The 18,506-nt window shown below is 47.7% G+C and overlaps 2 protein-coding genes across 3 annotated transcripts; both read left to right on the forward strand.

The window, feature by feature from the left end:
- The first annotated feature begins 890 nt into the window (after positions 1-890).
- Positions 891-1,709, forward strand: C10H20orf141 (chromosome 10 C20orf141 homolog). Its single transcript, XM_025400755.1, has 2 exons — positions 891-1,324; positions 1,418-1,709. Exons 1-2 carry the CDS (start codon positions 1,065-1,067, stop codon positions 1,653-1,655), a joined length of 498 nt encoding a protein of 165 aa, XP_025256540.1. The 5' UTR covers positions 891-1,064; the 3' UTR covers positions 1,656-1,709.
- Positions 1,710-2,190: 481 nt separating this feature from the next.
- TMEM239 (transmembrane protein 239) lies at positions 2,191-3,040 on the forward strand. Of its 2 annotated transcripts, none has more exons than XM_025400753.1 (2): positions 2,191-2,304; positions 2,395-3,040. In XM_025400753.1, the coding sequence occupies exons 1-2, from the start codon at positions 2,224-2,226 to the stop codon at positions 2,899-2,901; spliced, it is 588 nt and encodes a 195-aa protein (XP_025256538.1). In that variant the 5' UTR covers positions 2,191-2,223; the 3' UTR covers positions 2,902-3,040. The 2 variants fall into 2 exon arrangements, with proteins under 2 accessions (XP_025256538.1, XP_025256539.1); XM_025400754.1 differs by having other exon boundaries at positions 2,432-2,914.
- Positions 3,041-18,506: the final 15,466 nt, after the last annotated feature.

Genomic DNA, 18,506 nt, shown 5'->3' on the forward strand with positions numbered 1-18,506 from the left:
TTTTGCCACCCCTACCAGTTTTCCTTCAAAGTATGATATGCGGGCAAAGATTAAGTTCTCTTAATTATGACACATTTCCACTCTTGCCTCTCAAGTCACTAAACTGAGATGCGCTGGACTCCTATGGCTACCACCCATTTACAGATTATCAGTGTAATATGATATACTGATAATCGAGGTGACTAACTCCTTCATTATATGTTCATTTTCCATTCATATAACTCCATTCTCAGTTATAAGTTCATATAACTCCATTCTGAGTGTAACCTTAACCTCTAATATGTGGGTTACTAGGTCATAGTCCTCTTAAATTCATGTCCTCTACCTCATTACTGGAACCCCAGTATGCATAATACCCACTATAAACTGTAGTGCTTAGAACACCTGAACAGCCCCCTCCTCTCCCACCCCCATTTAGCAGGTTATGTGACACCCCAGCCCCAGAAGCCTCAGGCAGTCTCCTGGCAGAACCCATCTCTGCAATCTGGAACTGCAGGCCTGAAAAATCCCCCAGAAGGACCCACAGGGAAGATAGCTGGGGACAGAGATACTGAATGACTTGCCCCTGGACATGCAGCTCTGCAAACTCACAGGAAGAAGAAAGCAGACCTCGCTCCCTTGGACAGATGCCCAAATAGTAATGGGGTTAGAATGCCTTCCTGACAACTCAGATCCCCAAGGGAGGGCCCTAGGGCAGAGAATTAGCAAAGGCAAGAGGATGAGTCTTAGTTCTCAGAAATCCCTGACTTCCCAGCTAAGCCCCACCTAGGCCACCAGCTGCTTATGAGGCTAGAGCAGCAGCAGCAGCAGCCCCCTCCCTACCCCATGGCCCCACCTGGCAACAAGTCACAATGCCCCAGGTGCCCAGTCCCAGAATGCTGACCAAAGTGGGAGGAGGTGAGGAGGGTTTGGTGGGTGGGTATGGGGGAGGGGGAGACTCTGCAGGAACCTAATTTGCCACTCCGAGCTCACCCTTGTATCTGCCAGGGCCCTACCCCTTCCCCAACTCCCATTCCTGTAATCTTTTTCAGCACAAGTTCTTCCTGTCACCTCCACCTCCCTCCATGACCCGGCTCTGCTTACCCAGACCCGAAGCCCTTGAGGATCCGATCCCAGTTCCTCCTAGGGGCCTGGGTGCTGGGGAGGGGTCGGGTAGTCCAGTGCATCCACGTGTGTCCTCCTGGGGCCCTAACTGGGCCCAGCTCCTGGACAGTGTCCTAGGGCTGGGGGCACTAGGGCTGACAATCTGGGCAGTCTTTTCCACAACTGGCCCAGCCCTGCTGCTGCTTCTGATCAGCTTCCTCGCCTTTGACCTGCTCCATAGGTAAGTGGGCAACAGCCTGGCAGGTGGGCATTGTAGGCGGGCAGGCCAGTGGACAACTTCCCTAAGCCCAGCTGCCACCCTCTCTCTCCACAGGCCCGCAGGTCGCACTCTGCCACAGCACAAACTTCTCACAAGGGGCCAGAGTCAGGGGGCCGGTGAGGGTCCAGGACAGCAGGAGGCTCTACTCCTGCAAATGGGGAGAGTCTCAGGACAACTTAGCCTCCAGGACGCGCTGCTGCTGCTGCTCATGGGGCTGGGCCCGCTTCTGAGAGCCTGCGGCATGCCCTTGACCCTGCTTGGCCTGGCTTTCTGTCTCCATCCTTGGGCCTGAGAGCCCCTCCGCACAACTCAGTGTCCTTCAAATATACAATGGCCACCCTGCTTCCTCAGGCCCCCTTTTCTCCTTCTTGGCTGGGCAGGTGGGACAATACCCCTTTCTTCCCAGCCTGAACCTCACAGGGCCTCCAGTCCCATAATATAGGTATCAGATACCCGGGTCTGAGTCTTGGGGCCGCCAGAGAAGGTAGGATACAAGCCAGGGAGCCTGGGGAAGAATGTGGCAGCCATCTCAGAGCCTGTGGGTTGGGGGCAGTCACTCTGACCTCCTCTGTGGCTCTAGAGAATGAAGGTCCAGACAGAAAGACTTGCAGGAGAGCAGGGTGGAAAGGGGTGGGTATCAGCCAGCAGGGAAAGCAGGGAAGGGACGGGGATCCAGGGAGGGCTTCCCATGAGAAAGCATGAGAAACTACATCTGTGGGGCTCTCAGGCTCCCCTGCCAGCCTGGAGGGTCTGTGCAGAGGGACTCGGGTGGGCCTCACACCCTGCAGTGACTCCTCTCTTGGCTGGACCCCACCCCAGCCCGGGTCACAAAGGGGCTTCTCTGGGAAGGGTGGGGGTAGATGAGAGTGGGGACTTGGATTTGCCTGCCAGGCCGTCCTGGGTGCTGCAGGAAGCAACATGACTTAGGTAACTGCCCAGAGGTAAGTCCCAGACCCCAACTCTGTTGCCCCACCCCACCCACACCGGTGCCCTCCTGACCCCTGTACCCCCTCTCTGCCCCCCGCCCTGAGGTCCCAGGCATCTCCAAGGCCCTGGCCCTCTCTCCAGGTGCACCAGCCGTGATGCAGCAGCCGCGAGTGGAGACAGATACCATCGGGGCTGGCGAGGGGCCACAGCAGGCAGTGCCCTGGTCAGCCTGGGTCACAAGGCATGGCTGGGTACGCTGGTGGTTGAGCCACGTGCCCCCGAGCTGGATCCAGTGGTGGAGCACCTCGAACTGGCGGCAACCGCTGCAGCGCCTGCTGTGGGGTCTGGAGGGGATACTCTACCTGCTGCTGGCACTGATGCTGTGCCATGCACTCTTCACCACTGGCTCCTACCTACTGAGCTCCTTGTGGCCCGTCGTGGCCGCCGTGTGGCGCCACCTGCTACCGGCTCTCCTGCTGCTGGTGCTCAGTGCCCTGCCTGCCCTCCTCTTCACGGCCTCCTTCCTGCTGCTCTTCTCCACACTGCTAAGCCTCGTGGGCCTCCTCACCTCCATGACTCACCCAGGCTACACTCAGGATTTGGATCAATAGAAGGGCAACCCCATCCCACTGCCTGTGTCTGTTGAGCCCTGGCCTAGGGCCTGAGACCCTGTGGGGAGAGGGAAGGCAATGGGATAAGGGCCCCCTGCCTTGGCAGGCCCCAGACCCCCGGTCCCGAACAGGTAGACTGGCCTGACCCCGGACTCCTTCCTCAAGTCAATGCTGCAGGTTCCTGGTGTGAGGGGCTGGGGCCTTTGAGAAGAGCGGGCAGAACAGATGGCTTAGCCATTGGTGGAAATTGCTTAGCCAGGGGCAGAGCTTGACCAAGCCACTGACAGCGCCCATATGGATGTGATGATACCCGTGGGGCCCTCTTGGCAACTGACAGCATCTTTTTTTCACAGTCACTCAGCTGTCTCAGCTTCAGACTCACTGAAAACTTCTACCTGGGCACCCCTGGCCTTGCCATTCCTCCCAGCAATTCCCTTTTTTCATTTCCAGGAGAACCACAGACTCTAGAGAGGGTCCCAGTGACAAAAATCTATCAGGGAGAAGGCTGGCCAGAAGCCAGGAGACCTCAACTCCCTTGCCTCCAAACCTTGCAGCCCAGGCATCCTCCTCCCTAGACTTCCTACTTCCTGCCTCAGTCCGCATCCCCAAGTCTGAGAAATGGGCCAACTGGGGTCAGACAGTACCTACTCACTCTCTAAGAATCCCAAGGTCTGTTATGGGAAAATGATCAAGAAGTCTCATTTCACCCACTTACACAATGTGTGGCCTTGGCCAATTAATTCATTTGAGTCTCAATGTTAGGTGGGCCACTTCTGTCATGGGGTTGTTGTGAGTCAAAGACAATATCTATTTGTGAAGCATTTTGTAAAAACCAAAAACCTGTAAGATGTTGTTTTCACCTCTAAGAACATTCGGTAGGCTCAAAAGATCTTTTGACCCCAAAGACTGTTGAAGGAACAGGATGCTTCTCTGGGCTTTCAGATCAACTCTCTGGCCTGGTTAGAATTTTGGCCCTAAAATGGTAAACAAGAGGTTGGTTAAGTGTGGACAAGATATAAAAGGTCATGTGCCATGAAATCTCAAAATGTGCACATGTTGAACTATTTTGATTATGAAATGCTTAGGCCTGGGGCAGGGTGCCAGGAGATGCTTGCACAGCTGTGTAAGTGGGGAAAGCACAGTCCCAGGGTTTCCAAAACTGACCCAGCAAGCCGCTCAGGCACCAGAAGGGCTTTGGAAAGGGCAATCCTTTGATGCCCTGAATGCTGGCCATTCATTCACTTGCTGGCCCCTCCAACAAAACATTGAGTTATTACCAAGTAAGCTACATGATAGACAACTTTATCCACATCTGACCCCCACCCAATCCCTGGCCATCCCCAACTCCTGCCCAGTTCTGATCCCTGCTTTATATATAACCCTAAAATCCTTGCTCTTGAAACCCCAGACCCAAGGTCCTCTTCTCTTGCCCCATAAATACTCAGGGCCTTGGGGTTGGCCCCTAGAACCCTGGTTCATTTTTGCCTTAGAGTTTTGCAACCCTCCATGCCACTGATTAGATGCCTTCAGCATCAGTGCCAAAACCCAAGGTCCAGTCCTTCCTTTCTGTTTCTTTGTATTTCTCCCTGCATTATGGCCTGGTAGCGAGAGCAAGGTAGGACATGGGGCTGACATAGTCTCATAGTTAGATGGGTTTTGGTGTATGAGCTGAGGCTGGGCTTGAATACTAGCACTCTCACTTACTAGCTCCATGCCCTTAGTGGAAATTGCTAAACCTTCCTCAACTTCACTTTCCTCATGGATAAAACTAAGCAAGAACTCCTGTCTTAGGGCTCTGGCATGTGAGTGAAGGACCTGGGACCGCTCCTAGCACCACAAATTATAGCTATGCTGTGACCATCCCATTTTAGAGATGAGAAGTCAGGCCCAGGATAGCCATTTGCCAGTGGCAAGGCCAGGCCATCTGAGTCCTACCAGGCTACTCAAGAGAAGGTGAAGGGGGCAAAGGAAACACAAACAACCTGACTAACTGAAGACCCCATGGCTTCTCAAGAGCTCCTATCAGAGCTAAAGCCCAGGCCTAGGGAGGTTATGAGTCAAACCAATCTAGATGTCTGGCAGGCTGAGGATTCAGGATCCCATGTGGTGAGGGCGGAGACCAGGTTGCCTGGCCTAGATCCATCACTGACTTGGCCATGCATTGCTAGCCAGAGACATTGCTCTGGAGCCTTGGGTCCATTCCAATGAAGAGGGAGAGGAGTCTTGGGCCCTGACCAGATGCACTGGTGGATGGGATGTGGGCAGCAGCAAGGAGAAGATCTTCTTCCTTTCCCCACAGAATATATACCTTTTACCCTTCTGCCCAGCTGGTATGGGGTAAGGAGGTGCAGCCAGACTGGAGAGCAGATGGGCAATACTCATCACATTGGATCAGCATATACCCTAGGACCCAGAATCCCAGAATGCATTTTCACAGAGGTCTATAAGGGCCTTGCTTCTCAAAATGTAGTCCCAGAATCAGCAACATAGGCATCACCTGGAAGCTGGTTAGAACTACAGTCTCAGGCGCCTGCCACCGAGTCCGACTAATTTTTGTATTTTTAGTAGAGACGGGGTTTCACCATGTTGGTGCCAGACTGGTCTTGAATCCCTGATCTCAGGTGATCCACCCGCCTCAGCCTCCCAAAGTGCTGGGATTACAGGCATGAGCCACCGTGCCTGGCCAAGAGCCTACATTTTAACAAGATTCCCAGGTGATACATTGCACCCTGTTTGAGAAGCGAAGCATAAGGGGGCACTATGAGAATGCCTATTGCACTGTTACTAGTGGGAGCAGGGTAGGTAAAGGGAAGGGTAAAACAAGGCAGATGGGCCCAAGGGGCAACAGTTAGAAGGGGCAGAAGGTACATGAACCAATCTTAAAATCCTAGCATTGAAAAATAAATGGAATGGCCGGGCGCGGTGGCTCAAGCCTGTAATCCCAGCACTTTGGGAGGCCGAGATGGGCGGATCACGAGGTCAGGAGATCGAGACCATCCTGGCTAACACAGTGAAACCCCATCTCTACTAAAAAAAATACAAAAAACTAGCCGGGCGGCGTGGCGGGCGCCTGTAGTCCCAGCTACTCGGGAGGCTGAGGCAGGAGAATGGCGTAAACCCGGGAGGCGGAGCTTGCAGTGAGCTGAGATCCGGCCACTGCACTCCAGCCTGGGCGACAGAGCCAGACTCCGTCTCAAAAAAAAAAAATAATAAATAAAAATAAATGGAATGAGAATACAATTCCTTTTACACAAATGTAAAAGGTATGTCAGCAAAACAAGACACTTTTTGGCAAGAACACATAAAAACGGAAGATAAACAGAATGGAATGGACAACTCTAAGGGCAGGCAAGTGGGAGTAGGGTATAGAGATAACAGGCAATAAAGCTAGAGAGCTTGCAGAGGCGAAACGTGATACCATCAACATAATTCCTGAAATTCCTTTAAAAGTAGAAAAAGTCGTCCATTTAGCGTTAAAAGGCTTAAAAATGCAAGTCTGAGGAGAATGGGCATGGTGAAATGATGGAGTTCTAAGTCATTCGGTTTGGGCCAAGAAGGGCGAGCCTTCCTATCGGCCTGTATGTGACCTGGGCTGCTGCGTGGATGTCTTTGCCCTCCCCCACCGCACCCGGTAGGCCGCTCTCATGGGATTGGACTGTGAGCCTGGGATCCAGCAACAACTTCGGCCTGGCCGGAAAAATAAGGTCAAGGAGAGCATAAGGAACTGGAGCGGAGGCGGTGTCAGCGAGAGGGGCCTTGTGTCTAAGGAGAGAAGGGATCTACAGCGGTGCACACACGTGCTGGGGAATACTGGGGGTGGGGGGTGGGCAATAGGGCTTCCCTCCGCCCCTAGGAACAGGGAAGGCGGCGTCAGGGGGCGCAAGCTGCTGAGGGGTAACCCTTCAAGAGATGGAGCGTCAGTGGCCACTCAGGGAAGGAGAGGGGTCCCGGAAAGGAGGAAGCCGTGCGACATCCAGGAACCTCCAAGGGCCAGCTGCGGGAGACAGCGAGGGGGCCGCTCTCCTTCAGACTCGTGAGCGTAGAGAAAGGGGTAGGCGGGGAGAGGCTGAGTGAGGCTGGGGGGGGGGGAGGAGGGGCAGCCGGCCCCAGGGAAGGAAGGAGGAGACAGGGTCGTCAGGGAGGGGGAGGACGCCTGTGCAGCGCGCGTTAGACCAACGCCCGGGTGCAGGGACAAGGTCATTGAGGCCGTGGTCACAGACGCGTCGGGAGGGAAGGGGCCACGTCGGGCGGGATGCATTGAGGCGACAGGAGCGCCTGGTCAGACAGCAGCTACTTGGAGGCAGGGGAAGGCGTGGTGGGGGATCCCCTGCGGTGGGGACCCCGTGAGGACACCGGAGGTAAGCCGCGGAGTGCGGAGCGCCGAGGGCACTGCTCTCCCCCCAGGCCCAAGCGCGCGGAGAGGGGCGAGGGCGAAGACGACCTTCAGGCAGAGAGGGACAGACCAGGGTCCGAGGCTGGGAGGGAAACCCCAAGCTCGGCCCGGTTGGGAGGTCGTGGGCATCCACACGGGGAATGTGCTGGCGGCCCTGAAGCGTCGATGTCCCTGGACTCGCCGAACAGACTGGGGACGGACGGCGCGCAAGGAGAGCCCTCTGGCTCTGGCAAGGAAGGGGTGGGCTTGGCGGGGGTGGGAAGAGGGAGCGGGGGGAGGGATGTCCCACAGGCTAAGACACCGGCACTTACGGCGGGGCGGGAGGGTAAGGAGAGGGATCTCAGGGCCACTGTCATCACAGTGGCAGCTTCGTTGACTCTCACCCCTTGCCCCAAATCGCTGGCCTGCCGCCCCTCCCCCTCACCAGAGACCCCAAGGCATCGACGGCAGAGTTCCTGAGAACCCTGGAGAAGGAACAGCCCGATATAGCCAACTGAGCTGGGACTCTGACTCCTGGCACAGCCTGAGCCTGATATTATCAAATGCCCTGAGGTAAAAAGCTGTCATTTGTGAGGATCCGACAGGGTCTGGATGCAGCCACTTTTCGACAAGTTTTTTTGTTTGTTTGTTTTTCTGCTGAGCATTTTCATCTGTATTCTGGAACTCATACTTGCATCCTTTGTACTGATTCTGTTACCGACCCTCAAGGGGGTTTTGGATCCCAGTGGGTTTTTTTCCCTGCTTGGTGCCGTTCATGCCAATAAAATGAGACCAGGTTCGGTTAAGCAGAGCAGAAACTTTATCACTGATCAAGGAATGTAGAAGGGGAGCCTGAGATCAAAGCACCTTCTTGAGGGAAGGGGTAGGGCGAAGGGAGATTTGTAAGATGTCTTAGGGTAGTAGGCAGAGACTGGGGGAGGGGATTCCTGGAAAGATGGGGCTTTCCAGGGAGAACTGGAGTGTGTGCAGTCTCTCCTTCACCCCAGCATTTTATGTGCCCCGGCTAAGTGCACCTCCACCCCCCATCCCCTCGCCGCCCCCGCCCCCCGCCTCCCCCGGGCAGAGATTACAATATGGTAATGAGGTGAGGATTCAGATTCAGGTCAGGGTAGCACTGCTGAGCTCCCTTCTCATCTTGTGGCTTGTTTGTGGTTACTGGCTTCCAGCCTCCGTTTTTGAAAGCAAACACAACTGTGAACACTGGTTAATTTCACAGGTTTTGGGGCTTGCTGAAAGACTTGGGGTTACTCTGCGGTGACAGTTCCCTACCTTGAAAATATTTTCCATCTTAAAAGAACTTGATTTAACATCTGTTGGTTCTATCATATTTTCCAGGTTGTGTCTTCAAATGTCTTACCCACAAAATACCAGTTTTTAAAATTAATATGTGACATTGTATCCTTGCGAAATATTTGTAACATGTATGAAAGTTATGAACCTCTCTAAACTGAGAGACCACATCAATCTAAAGGACAGATGTTATCAGGTTAGGGCCTCTTCCTGTGTGCTCCTCATCTTACTGTGCAAGCTGGGATTCCCAGACAATGGCAAATAGAACTGCTGTTCACAGATATCTTTGACTTGATATTGATTTAAAATGAACTGCTTGCTTCTAAGTTTCCACCATTAAGAATTATGTAGATTGTTGTAGATTTCTGGTAGTTAACTTTTATTCAGTTAAAGAAATTTCTTTCAAGACCTAGTTTACTAACAATTTTGGTCAAGAATGGATGTTGAATTATAAAATTGCTTTTTCTATATCTATTATGAGAACTATTCTACTGTATTCTGTTTATTCAGTGAATTACATTTTTGTTTCTTTTATTAAACTGCTTTTATGGTTTTGTTTTGTTTGAGATGGAGTCTCTCTCTGTTGCCCAGGCTGGAGTGCAGTGGCATGATCTCAGCTCACCGCAACCTCTGCCTCCTGAATTCAAGCGATTCTCCAGCCTCGGTCTCCCAAGTAGCTGGGACTACAGGCACCCATCACCATGCCTGGCTAATTTTTTGTACTTTTTTCTTGTTGTTAGTGTAGAGACAGGGTTTTGCCACGTTGCCCAGGCTGGTCTCAAACCCCCTGTACTCAAGCAATCCACCTGCCTCGGCTTCCTAAAGTGCTTGTGTTACAGGTGTGAGCCATGGCGGTTGGCCAGTTTGTTCTTTTTTTATTAGTGTGGACTATCCCATTGTACGAAAATACAGTAATTTATCCATTCTCTTGTTGATGAACATTTGGGTTGTTTCAAGGTTTTGGCTATCAATAAAACATCTATGAATATTTTTAAGTCTTTCAGTGGACAGAGTCACTTATTTCTTTTGCACCAGAATTGCTGGGTCATAAAGTATGCAAATGTTCAACTTTAGTAAATGTTGCCCAATCATCTCCAAAGTTGTTATATCAATTTATATCAATTTCCACTGCTTTTTTTGCAACCTGTCCACCTAATTTGTTTGGAGTTTATGCTCTCCAAGGTCTCATTAGACATGATATTTGCATTTCTGTTTCTCATTTTCACTTTTGCTTGGGTGATTTCTTAGAGGAAGAGGAAATACTATATCATCTTCAAACTGCACAACCCCTTTTCTTTTAAAAACCAGGAATGCAAGTTTGGTTTAACATCCAAAAAACAACTAATATAATTCACCAAATTATCAAAAAAAAAAAAAAAAAAAGGCCATATGATCATTTCCATAACTGCAGAAAAGGCATTTGATAAAATACAACATCTATTCTTGATAAAAGCTCTCAGCAAACTAGGAATAAAAGGAAATATTCTCAACTTGATAGAAGGCATCCATGAAAGAGTTGTAGCTAGTATCATGGTAGTAGTATCAGCTACTTCATGGTGGAAAAACTGAATACTTTCCACCTAAGATCAGAAACAAGAATGTCCACTCTCACTACTTCTATTCAATGATTGTACTAAATGACCCAGCCACTGCAATAACACAAGACATGTAAATAAAAGGCACACAGATTGGAAAGCAGTAAGTAAAACTGTCTTTATTGGTAGACAAAAGAATCATCTATGTAGAAAATCCAAAGAAATCTATAAAAATGTTACTAGAACGAAGTGAATTTGACAAGGTAGTTAACACGTGTACACAGTCATGGTTGTGATACAAGGTCAATATACAAAAATCAATTGTATTTTCTGCACTTGCAATGAACAATCAGAATAGAAAACATTTTAAAATGACTACTTCCAAGAATAGAAAAATATGAAGCACTTAGGGGTAAATCTGACAAAAGATGTGAAAGACCTGTACACTGAAAACTACAAAATACTGCTGAGAAAAATTAAAGACCTAAATAAGTGGAGAGATATACTTTGTGCATGGGGTCAGATATGAGTCAGACATATTGTTAAGATGTCAATTTTCCCCAATTCATCCATATATTCAATACAATCACAATCAACACTCCAGCAGCATTTTTATAGGAATTAACAAGCTGATTTTAAAACTCATATGGAAATGTAAAGGACCTAGAAGAGCCAAAATAACTTTGATAAAGAACAAAGTTGAGGCCCGGCATGGTGGCTCAAGCCTGTAATCCTAGCACTTTGGGAGGCTGAGGCAGGAGAATCGCTTGAATCCGGGAGGCGGAGGTTGCAGTTAGCTGAGATCGCACCACTGCACTCCAGCCTGAGAGATAAGAGCGAAATTCTGTCTGTCTCAAAAAAAAAAAAAAAAAAAGGACCAAGTTGAAGGACTAACACTTCCCAATGTCAAGATTTCATAAAGCTACAGTCAAAAGAGTGTGGTATTGGTATAAAGAGAGAGAGACAGACCAGTAGAACAGAGTAGAGTCCAGAATTAGATCCACACATATATGAACAAGTAAGTCTCAATGCAAGTGCAAAGGTAATAGTCTTCAACCAATGGTGCTGAACCATTGTATATTCATATAAAAATGAATTTCAATTTATACCTCACACCATAAACAAAATAAAACTCAAAACATAAACAAAAATAAACTCATATTTGATCATAGACCTAAATGTAAAACCAAAAACTATAAACTTTCTAAGAGAAAACACAGAAAACAAATAGTAGTAACCTTGGATTAGGCAAAGATTTCTTAGATATGACACCAAAAGCACAATCCAAAATCCGAAAGAAAAATTTGATTAACTGTACTTTATCAAAATTAAAAACTTCTGTTCTTGAAAAGACATTGTTAAGTAAAAAAGAACCCAAGCCACAGACTGGAAGAAAGTATTTTCAGATCATATCTGATAAAATACTTGTATCCAGAATAAAGAACTCTCAAAGTCCAATATGTAAAAAGGGGAATAGAGGGAAAAAGAGAGAAAAATGTGAAAAAATACTTAACAGAAGAAGATATATAGATGAAAAATAAGCACATGAAAAGATGTTCAACATCACTGGTCATTAGAAAAATGTGAACTAAAACCATAATGGGGATACCACTACCCATCTATTGGAACGGCTAATATTAAAAAGACTGATCATACCAAGTGCTGGCAAGGATGTGGAGGAATTGCAACTCTCATACATTGTTGGTGGGAATGTAAAATTGTAGAATCACTTTGAAAAATTGTTTGGCAGTTTCTTAAAATGTTAAATATACACCTACCATATAGCCACTTCGTTCTTAGGTAAAAATGAAAACATATGTCCATACAAAGACTTGTATATAAATGTTCATGGCAGCTTTACTTATAATAGTTAAAAGCTGAAAATAACTCAAATGTCCATCAATAGGTGAATGGATAAATGTTGATATATCCATACAACTGAATACTATTCAGCTATAAAAAGGAATAAATTGTTGATACAACATGGATGAATTTCCAGTTGTTCCATTAATCCCATTCATTAGGATGAGTGAAAGATGCCAGATGAAAAAAAAGAGTACCCATAAGTAGGAGTTGAACAATGAGAACACATGGACATAGGGAGGGAGGGGAACAACACACACCAGGGCCAGTAGGTGGTGGGTGGTGAGGGGAAGGACAGCATTAGGACAAATAGCTAATGCATGTGGGGCTCAAAACCTAGATGACCGATTGACAGGTACAGCAAACCACCATGGCATACGGATACCTATGTAACAAGCCTGTATGTTCTGCAATTGTATCCTGGAACTTAAAGTAAAATTTTAAAAATAATAATAATAGGCCGGGCGCGGTGGCTCAAGCCTGTAACCCCAGCACTTTGGGAGGCCGAGATGGGCGGATCACGAGGTCAGGAGATCGAGACCATCCTGGCTAACACGGTGAAACCCCGTCTCTACTAAAAATACAAAAAACTAGCCGGGCGAGGTGGCAGGCGCCTGTAGTCCCAGCTACTCGGGAGGCTGAGGCAGGAGAATGGCGTGAACCCGGGAGGCGGAGCTTGCAGTGAGCTGAGATCCGGCCACTGTACTCCAGCCTGGGCGGCAGAGCAAGACTCCGTCTCAAAAAAAAAAAATAAAAAAAAATAATAATAATAATAATAAAGAAAGAAAGAAGTACCTATTGAAAGTTTCCATCCATATAAAATTCTAGAAAATACAACCTGATCTATAGTAACAGAAAGCAATAAGTACCCATGATAGCTTGGGAACAGGAGCAGGGGGATGTGAGGAAGCTATGGGGAGGAATGACGGAGGAATTATAAAGAGGTAGAAGAATAAATTTCATTATCTTAATTGTGATGATTTCATAGATGTGTGTGTATATATATATATCAACTTGTATGTGAAGTCTATTGCATGTCAATCCCACTTCAGTAAAGAAGGTTTTTGTTTTGTTTTTTAGAGACAGGGTCTCATTTTGTCACCCAGGCTGGAGTGCAGTAGTGGAATCATGGGTCACCACAGCCTCAAACTTCTGGGCCCAAGTGATCCTCCTGTCTCAGCCTCCCATGTAGCTGGGACTACAGGTATCCACCACTACACCCAGATAATTTATTTTTTATTTTTTGTAGAGTCGAAGGTGGGAGAGGGTGTCACTTTGTTGCCCAGACTGGTCTTGAACTTCTGCCTTCAAGTGATCCTCCCACCTCAGCCTTCCAAAGCGCTGAGTTTACAGGTGTCAGCCACCACACCTGGCCAAGCAGGTTTTGTTTTGTATTTTTGAGAGGAATCTTGCTTTGTCACCCGGGCTGGAGTGCAGTGGTGCCATCTCGGTTCACTGCAAGCTCTGCCTCCCGGATTCACGCCATTCTTCTGCCTCAGCCTCCCGAGTAGCTGGGACTACAGGTGCCTGCCACCACGCCCGGCTAACTTTTTGTATTTTTAGTAGAGATGGGGTTTCACCGTGTTACCCAGGATGGTCTCAGTCTCCTGATCCGTGATCTGCCCGCCTTAGCCTCCCGAAGTGCTGGGATTACAGGCGTAAGCCATCGTGCCTGGACCAACCAAGTTTTTTTTTTTTTTTTTATTTAAACAATAGGCTCATTTCCTTGCAATCAGAGTTTATCTTTCACTGATGTACCTGTTTAGATGTACTTCAACACTGTACTGAACACACAACCTAGGCAGGAAACTGGGTAATGCAACAGAAGGCAAGTTATCTACTTTTGCTGGGAAACTTCTGTTTATATTGTTGTTATGATTATTATTACAGATGGGGTTTCGCTCTTGTTGCCCAGAATGGAGTGCAGGGGCGTGCTCTTGGCTCACTGCAGCCTCTGTCACCTGGGCTCAAGCAATTCTCCTGCCTCAGCCTCCCAAGTAGCTGGGATTACAGGTGTGTGCCACCGCGCCCATTTTTTTTTTTTTTTTTTGAGATGGAGTCTTGCTCTGTTGCCCAGGCTGGGATACAGTGGCGCAATCTCGGCTCACTGCAACCTCCACCTCCCAGGTTCAAGCAATTCTGCTTCAGCCTCTCGAGTAGCTAGGATTACAGGCACGCACCACCATGCCCAGCTAATTTTTTTTGTTGTTCTTGTTTTTTTTTTTTTTTTTTTTTTTTGAGACGGAGTTTCGCTCTTGTTGCCCAGGCTCTTGTAGTGGTGTGATATTGGCTCACCGCAACCTCTGCCTCCTGGCTGAAGAGATTCTTCTACCTCAGCCTCCCAAGTAGCGTGGGATTACAGGTATTCTCCATCACGCCCGGCTAATTTTTGTATTTTTAGCAGAGACAGGGTTTCACCATGTTGGTCAGGCTGGTCTTGAACTCCTGACCTCACGTGATTCACCCGCCTCAGCCTCCCAAAGGGTTGAGGTTACAGGCGTGAGCCACAGCGCCTGGCTGAAGTTTTACTTTTCTTAAAGAGAATTTTTTTTTTTCCTGGAAAATAAGTGCTGACATCACAACTGAAGTGCTCATGCATCTTTTACTCCTTTCAGGAATATCTTGGTATGGCAAATGAATGGATACAGAGTCCATTCTTTAAAACCAATTCCATGAATGACAGGAAGTCAATGTAAGATTGTCTTATTAAATGATCTGTCAATGGTCAAATATGAATGGTATTTGAGACAATGAAGTTTGAGTTCTCTCTTGCTTAACTAGCAAATAGTGGGCCTACATACCGGGGCAACTTAAGATTTCCATTATTTTCACATCTCAGAAAAAAAAAAAGGAAAAAAAGGGAAATGATTTAAATGTTAAGTGATAACTCATATAAGGCTATTTATATAAGTTTCTTGCTTCCCAGTCGGGACTGAATAAAATCTACAATCGAGGAGTCAAATTTTTAAGTGTTTTGTACCATATGCTTATATGACAACAAACTGAGCAACATTTATTCTATTCTTTTTTTTCCTTTTGAGATGGAATCTCACTCTGTCATCCAGGCTGGAGTGCAGTGGCGCGATCTCAGCTCACTGTGAGCTCCACCTCCCGGGTTCATGCCATTCTCCTGCCTTAGCCTCCCGAATAGCTGGGACTACAGGTGCCCACCACCACACCCAGCTAATTTTTTGTATTTTTAATAGAGACAGGGTTTCACGTATTAGCCAGGATAGTCTTGAACTCCTGACCTTGTGATCTGCCCGCCTCAGCCTCCCAAAGTACTGGGATTACAGGCGTGAGCCACTGCACCTGGCCTCTTTATTCTATTCTTATGATAAATTTCAAGTTTAAAGAGATTAAGCTATTTCCACAAATGTTAAAGGAATGTAAGAAAGTTTTAAGGACAAAGGTGTTGGGACATTGCAGTTGGGACATGGCACCGTGGGCCATGCCAGCCACATAGCAAAATGGGGTGGAAACTAAAAATATGGAGGTAAGGCTAAGCATGGTGGCTCACACCTACAATCCTAGCACTTCGGGAGGCTGAGGCAGGCACATCACTTAAGCCCAGGAGTTTGTGACCAGCCTGGGCAACATGATGAAACCCCATCTCTACCAATCAATCAATCATTCAATCAATAAGCTAGGCATGGTGGTGTGTGCCTGTAGTCCCAACTATTTGGGAGGCTAAGGTGGGAGGATCACTTGAGCCTGGGAGGCAGACGTTGCAGTGAGCTGTGATGGCACCACTGCATTCCAGCCTGGACAACAGATACCTTGTCTGTCTCTGTCTCTGTCTCTGTCTCTGTCTCTGTGTGTGTGTGTGTGTGTGTGTGTTCATATGTATGTATGGCAGTAGAATGAAGGGGATATTGAGCACATTTGAAGATTCTCCAGTTTTCTTAGCGTGAAAGCTCCAGATCTGGGATAGGGTTTGAAGCAAGTGAAAAAGCCTTGGCTAGGCTCAGCAGGGAAGGTGACAGGATTCCTGGAGAACAGGACGGGAAACAACAGAGATCTCACTGAGGCTGTGTCACTCAAATTACTTTTTCCTGAAAATCAATCCAGGTGTAGTTTTCTCCAGCAATACCAGGAAGCCCCAGAATCAGAGGTACAAAGGTGTCTGAAGAGAGAAAAGGATTTTGAGAAGGAAGGGCAGAGTGACAAGGGATTGGGCAAACTGGATACAGCTGAAGAGGGCTGCTCCAAGGATGGGTTTTTGTTAAAGAAAAAAATCAATTTGGGGGCTGAGCACAGTGGCTCACATCTGTTGTCTCAGTACTTTGGGAAGCCAAGGTGGCAGGATTGCTTGAGGTAAGGAGTTCAAGGCCAGTCTGGGCAACATAGCAAGACTTTGTTTTCATATTTAAAAAAAAAGTGAAAAAATAAATTAAAAAAATCAAATGTTGCAAATAATGATTAAAACTCTTATCTAACAAGAAGCTTTCTTTCATTTTGGTATGTACCTTCTCCTTTCTGTTTATACCAGAGAAAGCTGAATTTAAAAGTTTCAGGAAGTGTGCCAATACTTCTGTACACTGTCTCATTTGGTTCCTCTAAAGGGTTTTTTTTTTTTTTTTTTTTTGAGACGGAGTCTCGCTCTGTCGCCCAGGCTGGAGTGCAGTGGCCGGATCTCAGCTCACTGCAAGCTCCGCCTCCTGGGTTTACACCATTCTCCTGCCTCAGCCTCCCGAGTAGCTGGGACTACAGGCGCCCGCCACCTCGCCCGGCTAGTTTTTTGTATTTTTTTAGTAGAGACAGGGTTTCACCGGGTTAGCCAGGATGGTCTCGATCTCCTGACTTCGTGATCCGTCCGTCTCGGCCTCCCAAAGTGCTGGGATTACAGGCTTGAGCCACCGCGCCCGGCCACTAAAGGGTTTTATTAAGTCATATTGTCTGCGGAGTTTCCAGCACCAGTGTGTTGATTCATTAGTTTCCCTTCATTTGCATTTAGTCTAGTAGATGGCTAGCAAGGATCAACACTTTTCTGGTCTGCTATTTCTATCTCCTTTTGTGTGAGATGTTATGTCCTTTAACAAGGTAACATTTCATTAATAAGTATGGAAAGTTAACGCAAGAATTCTGCATCCTTCTCTTTTTTTGAGACTGAGTTTCACTTGTCGCCCAGGCTAGAGTACAGCCCCACGATCTCCGCTCACTGCAAGCTCTGCCTCCCGGGTTCACGCCATTCTCCTGCCTCAGCCTCCAGAGCAGCTGGGACTACAAGCGCCCACCACCACGCCCAGCTATCTTTTTGTGTTTTTAGTAGAGATGGGGTTTCACCGCGTTAGCCAGGATGGTCTCGATCTGACCTTGTGATCCGCCCATCTCAGCCTAACAAAGTGCTGGGATTATAGGCGTGGGCCACCGTGCCCGGCCACATCCTTCTCTTCTATCCATTCCACTTCAAAATTATTTATGGGGTCTTCATGTTACCTTATATTTCTGCCCTCACATCACTTATCAGTCCACTGCCATGCTCCATCCCTCACACTAGCCCACATTTTAGCTCACACTCTACTACTGACATTCTCTGTAGGGTCATGAACCTAGGATCAAGACTACCTGTTAAAGCTGAAATCCTGTACCTCCCTGGTTTTAACTTCTGCATAGAACTTAAAATAGCCTCTCTACCACCACCCCACCCCGGCACCCACCTTGGATTTTGTCTCCCTCGGCTCCTTTTCTGTCTTACCACCAGAACCAAAGAAGTTGGTCTGTGTTCTCTTTCCTTCCATTGCATATCTCATCAACCAAGTTAGAAGTTTCAAATAGAGGCCAGGCGCGGTGGCTCATGCCTGTAATCCCAGCACTTTGGGAGGCTGAGGTGGGCGGATCACGAGGTCAAGAGATGGAGCTCATCCTGGCCAACACTGTGAAATCCCCTCTACTAAAAATACAAAAACTAGCTGGGCATGGTGGTGTGTACCTGTAGTCACAGCTACTTGGGAGGCTGAGGCAGGAGAATTGCTTGAACTCAGGAGGTAGAGGTTGCAGTGAGCTGAGATCACCCCACTAAACTCCAGCCTGAGCGAGACTCCATCTCAAAAAAAAAAAAAAAAAAACAGAAGTTTCGAATACGTCTCCCACTTGGGTTTGGGAGTTTCTGGTTTAATTCCAACCATTTACTGTGTGTCCATATGTACCAAGAATTATGCAAGATAAGGTTATGCGTTTTCGTGTCTTTAGGGGTAGATGAATAACAAATATACACGCGAATGCATGAGACCGGGAGGTACAGGTAAGAACTAGCCAGATCCAAAATTCCATACAAAATATTGACAATTTCCATTCAGCCCTTGATTTTTCCCCAATCTCAAAGAGGTGCTGACAATAGGGGACCCCTCCAGGATCTCTGTTAAATACACATGTTCTGGTGAGGGTAGAAATCAGTGAGACAGGAAGGCACATTCAATGATTTCTAAATAGTGTGGGGTCAAAGGCCCCATGTCGGACAAAGCCCAGATGCAACCTCCCCCACTCTTAAGATCATGGTTTGGGATATCCACTTCACACAGGAA

The sequence above is a fragment of the Theropithecus gelada genome, chromosome 10 (genome assembly GCF_003255815.1).
Source record: "Theropithecus gelada isolate Dixy chromosome 10, Tgel_1.0, whole genome shotgun sequence".
Classification (NCBI taxonomy): Eukaryota; Metazoa; Chordata; class Mammalia; order Primates; family Cercopithecidae; genus Theropithecus; species Theropithecus gelada.

Excerpts from the sequence above, each read along its gene's own strand:
- C10H20orf141 (XM_025400755.1), top strand. The coding sequence starts at position 1,065 with ATGACCCGGCTCTGCTTACCCAGACCCGAAGCCCTTGAGGATCCGATC. Across the intron at positions 1,325-1,417 it reads GCCTTTGACCTGCTCCATAG|GCCCGCAGGTCGCACTCTGC; the intron begins GTAAGTGGGCAA and ends CTCTCTCCACAG.
- TMEM239 (XM_025400753.1), top strand. The coding sequence starts at position 2,224 with ATGAGAGTGGGGACTTGGATTTGCCTGCCAGGCCGTCCTGGGTGCTGC. Across the intron at positions 2,305-2,394 it reads ACTTAGGTAACTGCCCAGAG|GTCCCAGGCATCTCCAAGGC; the intron begins GTAAGTCCCAGA and ends CCCCGCCCTGAG.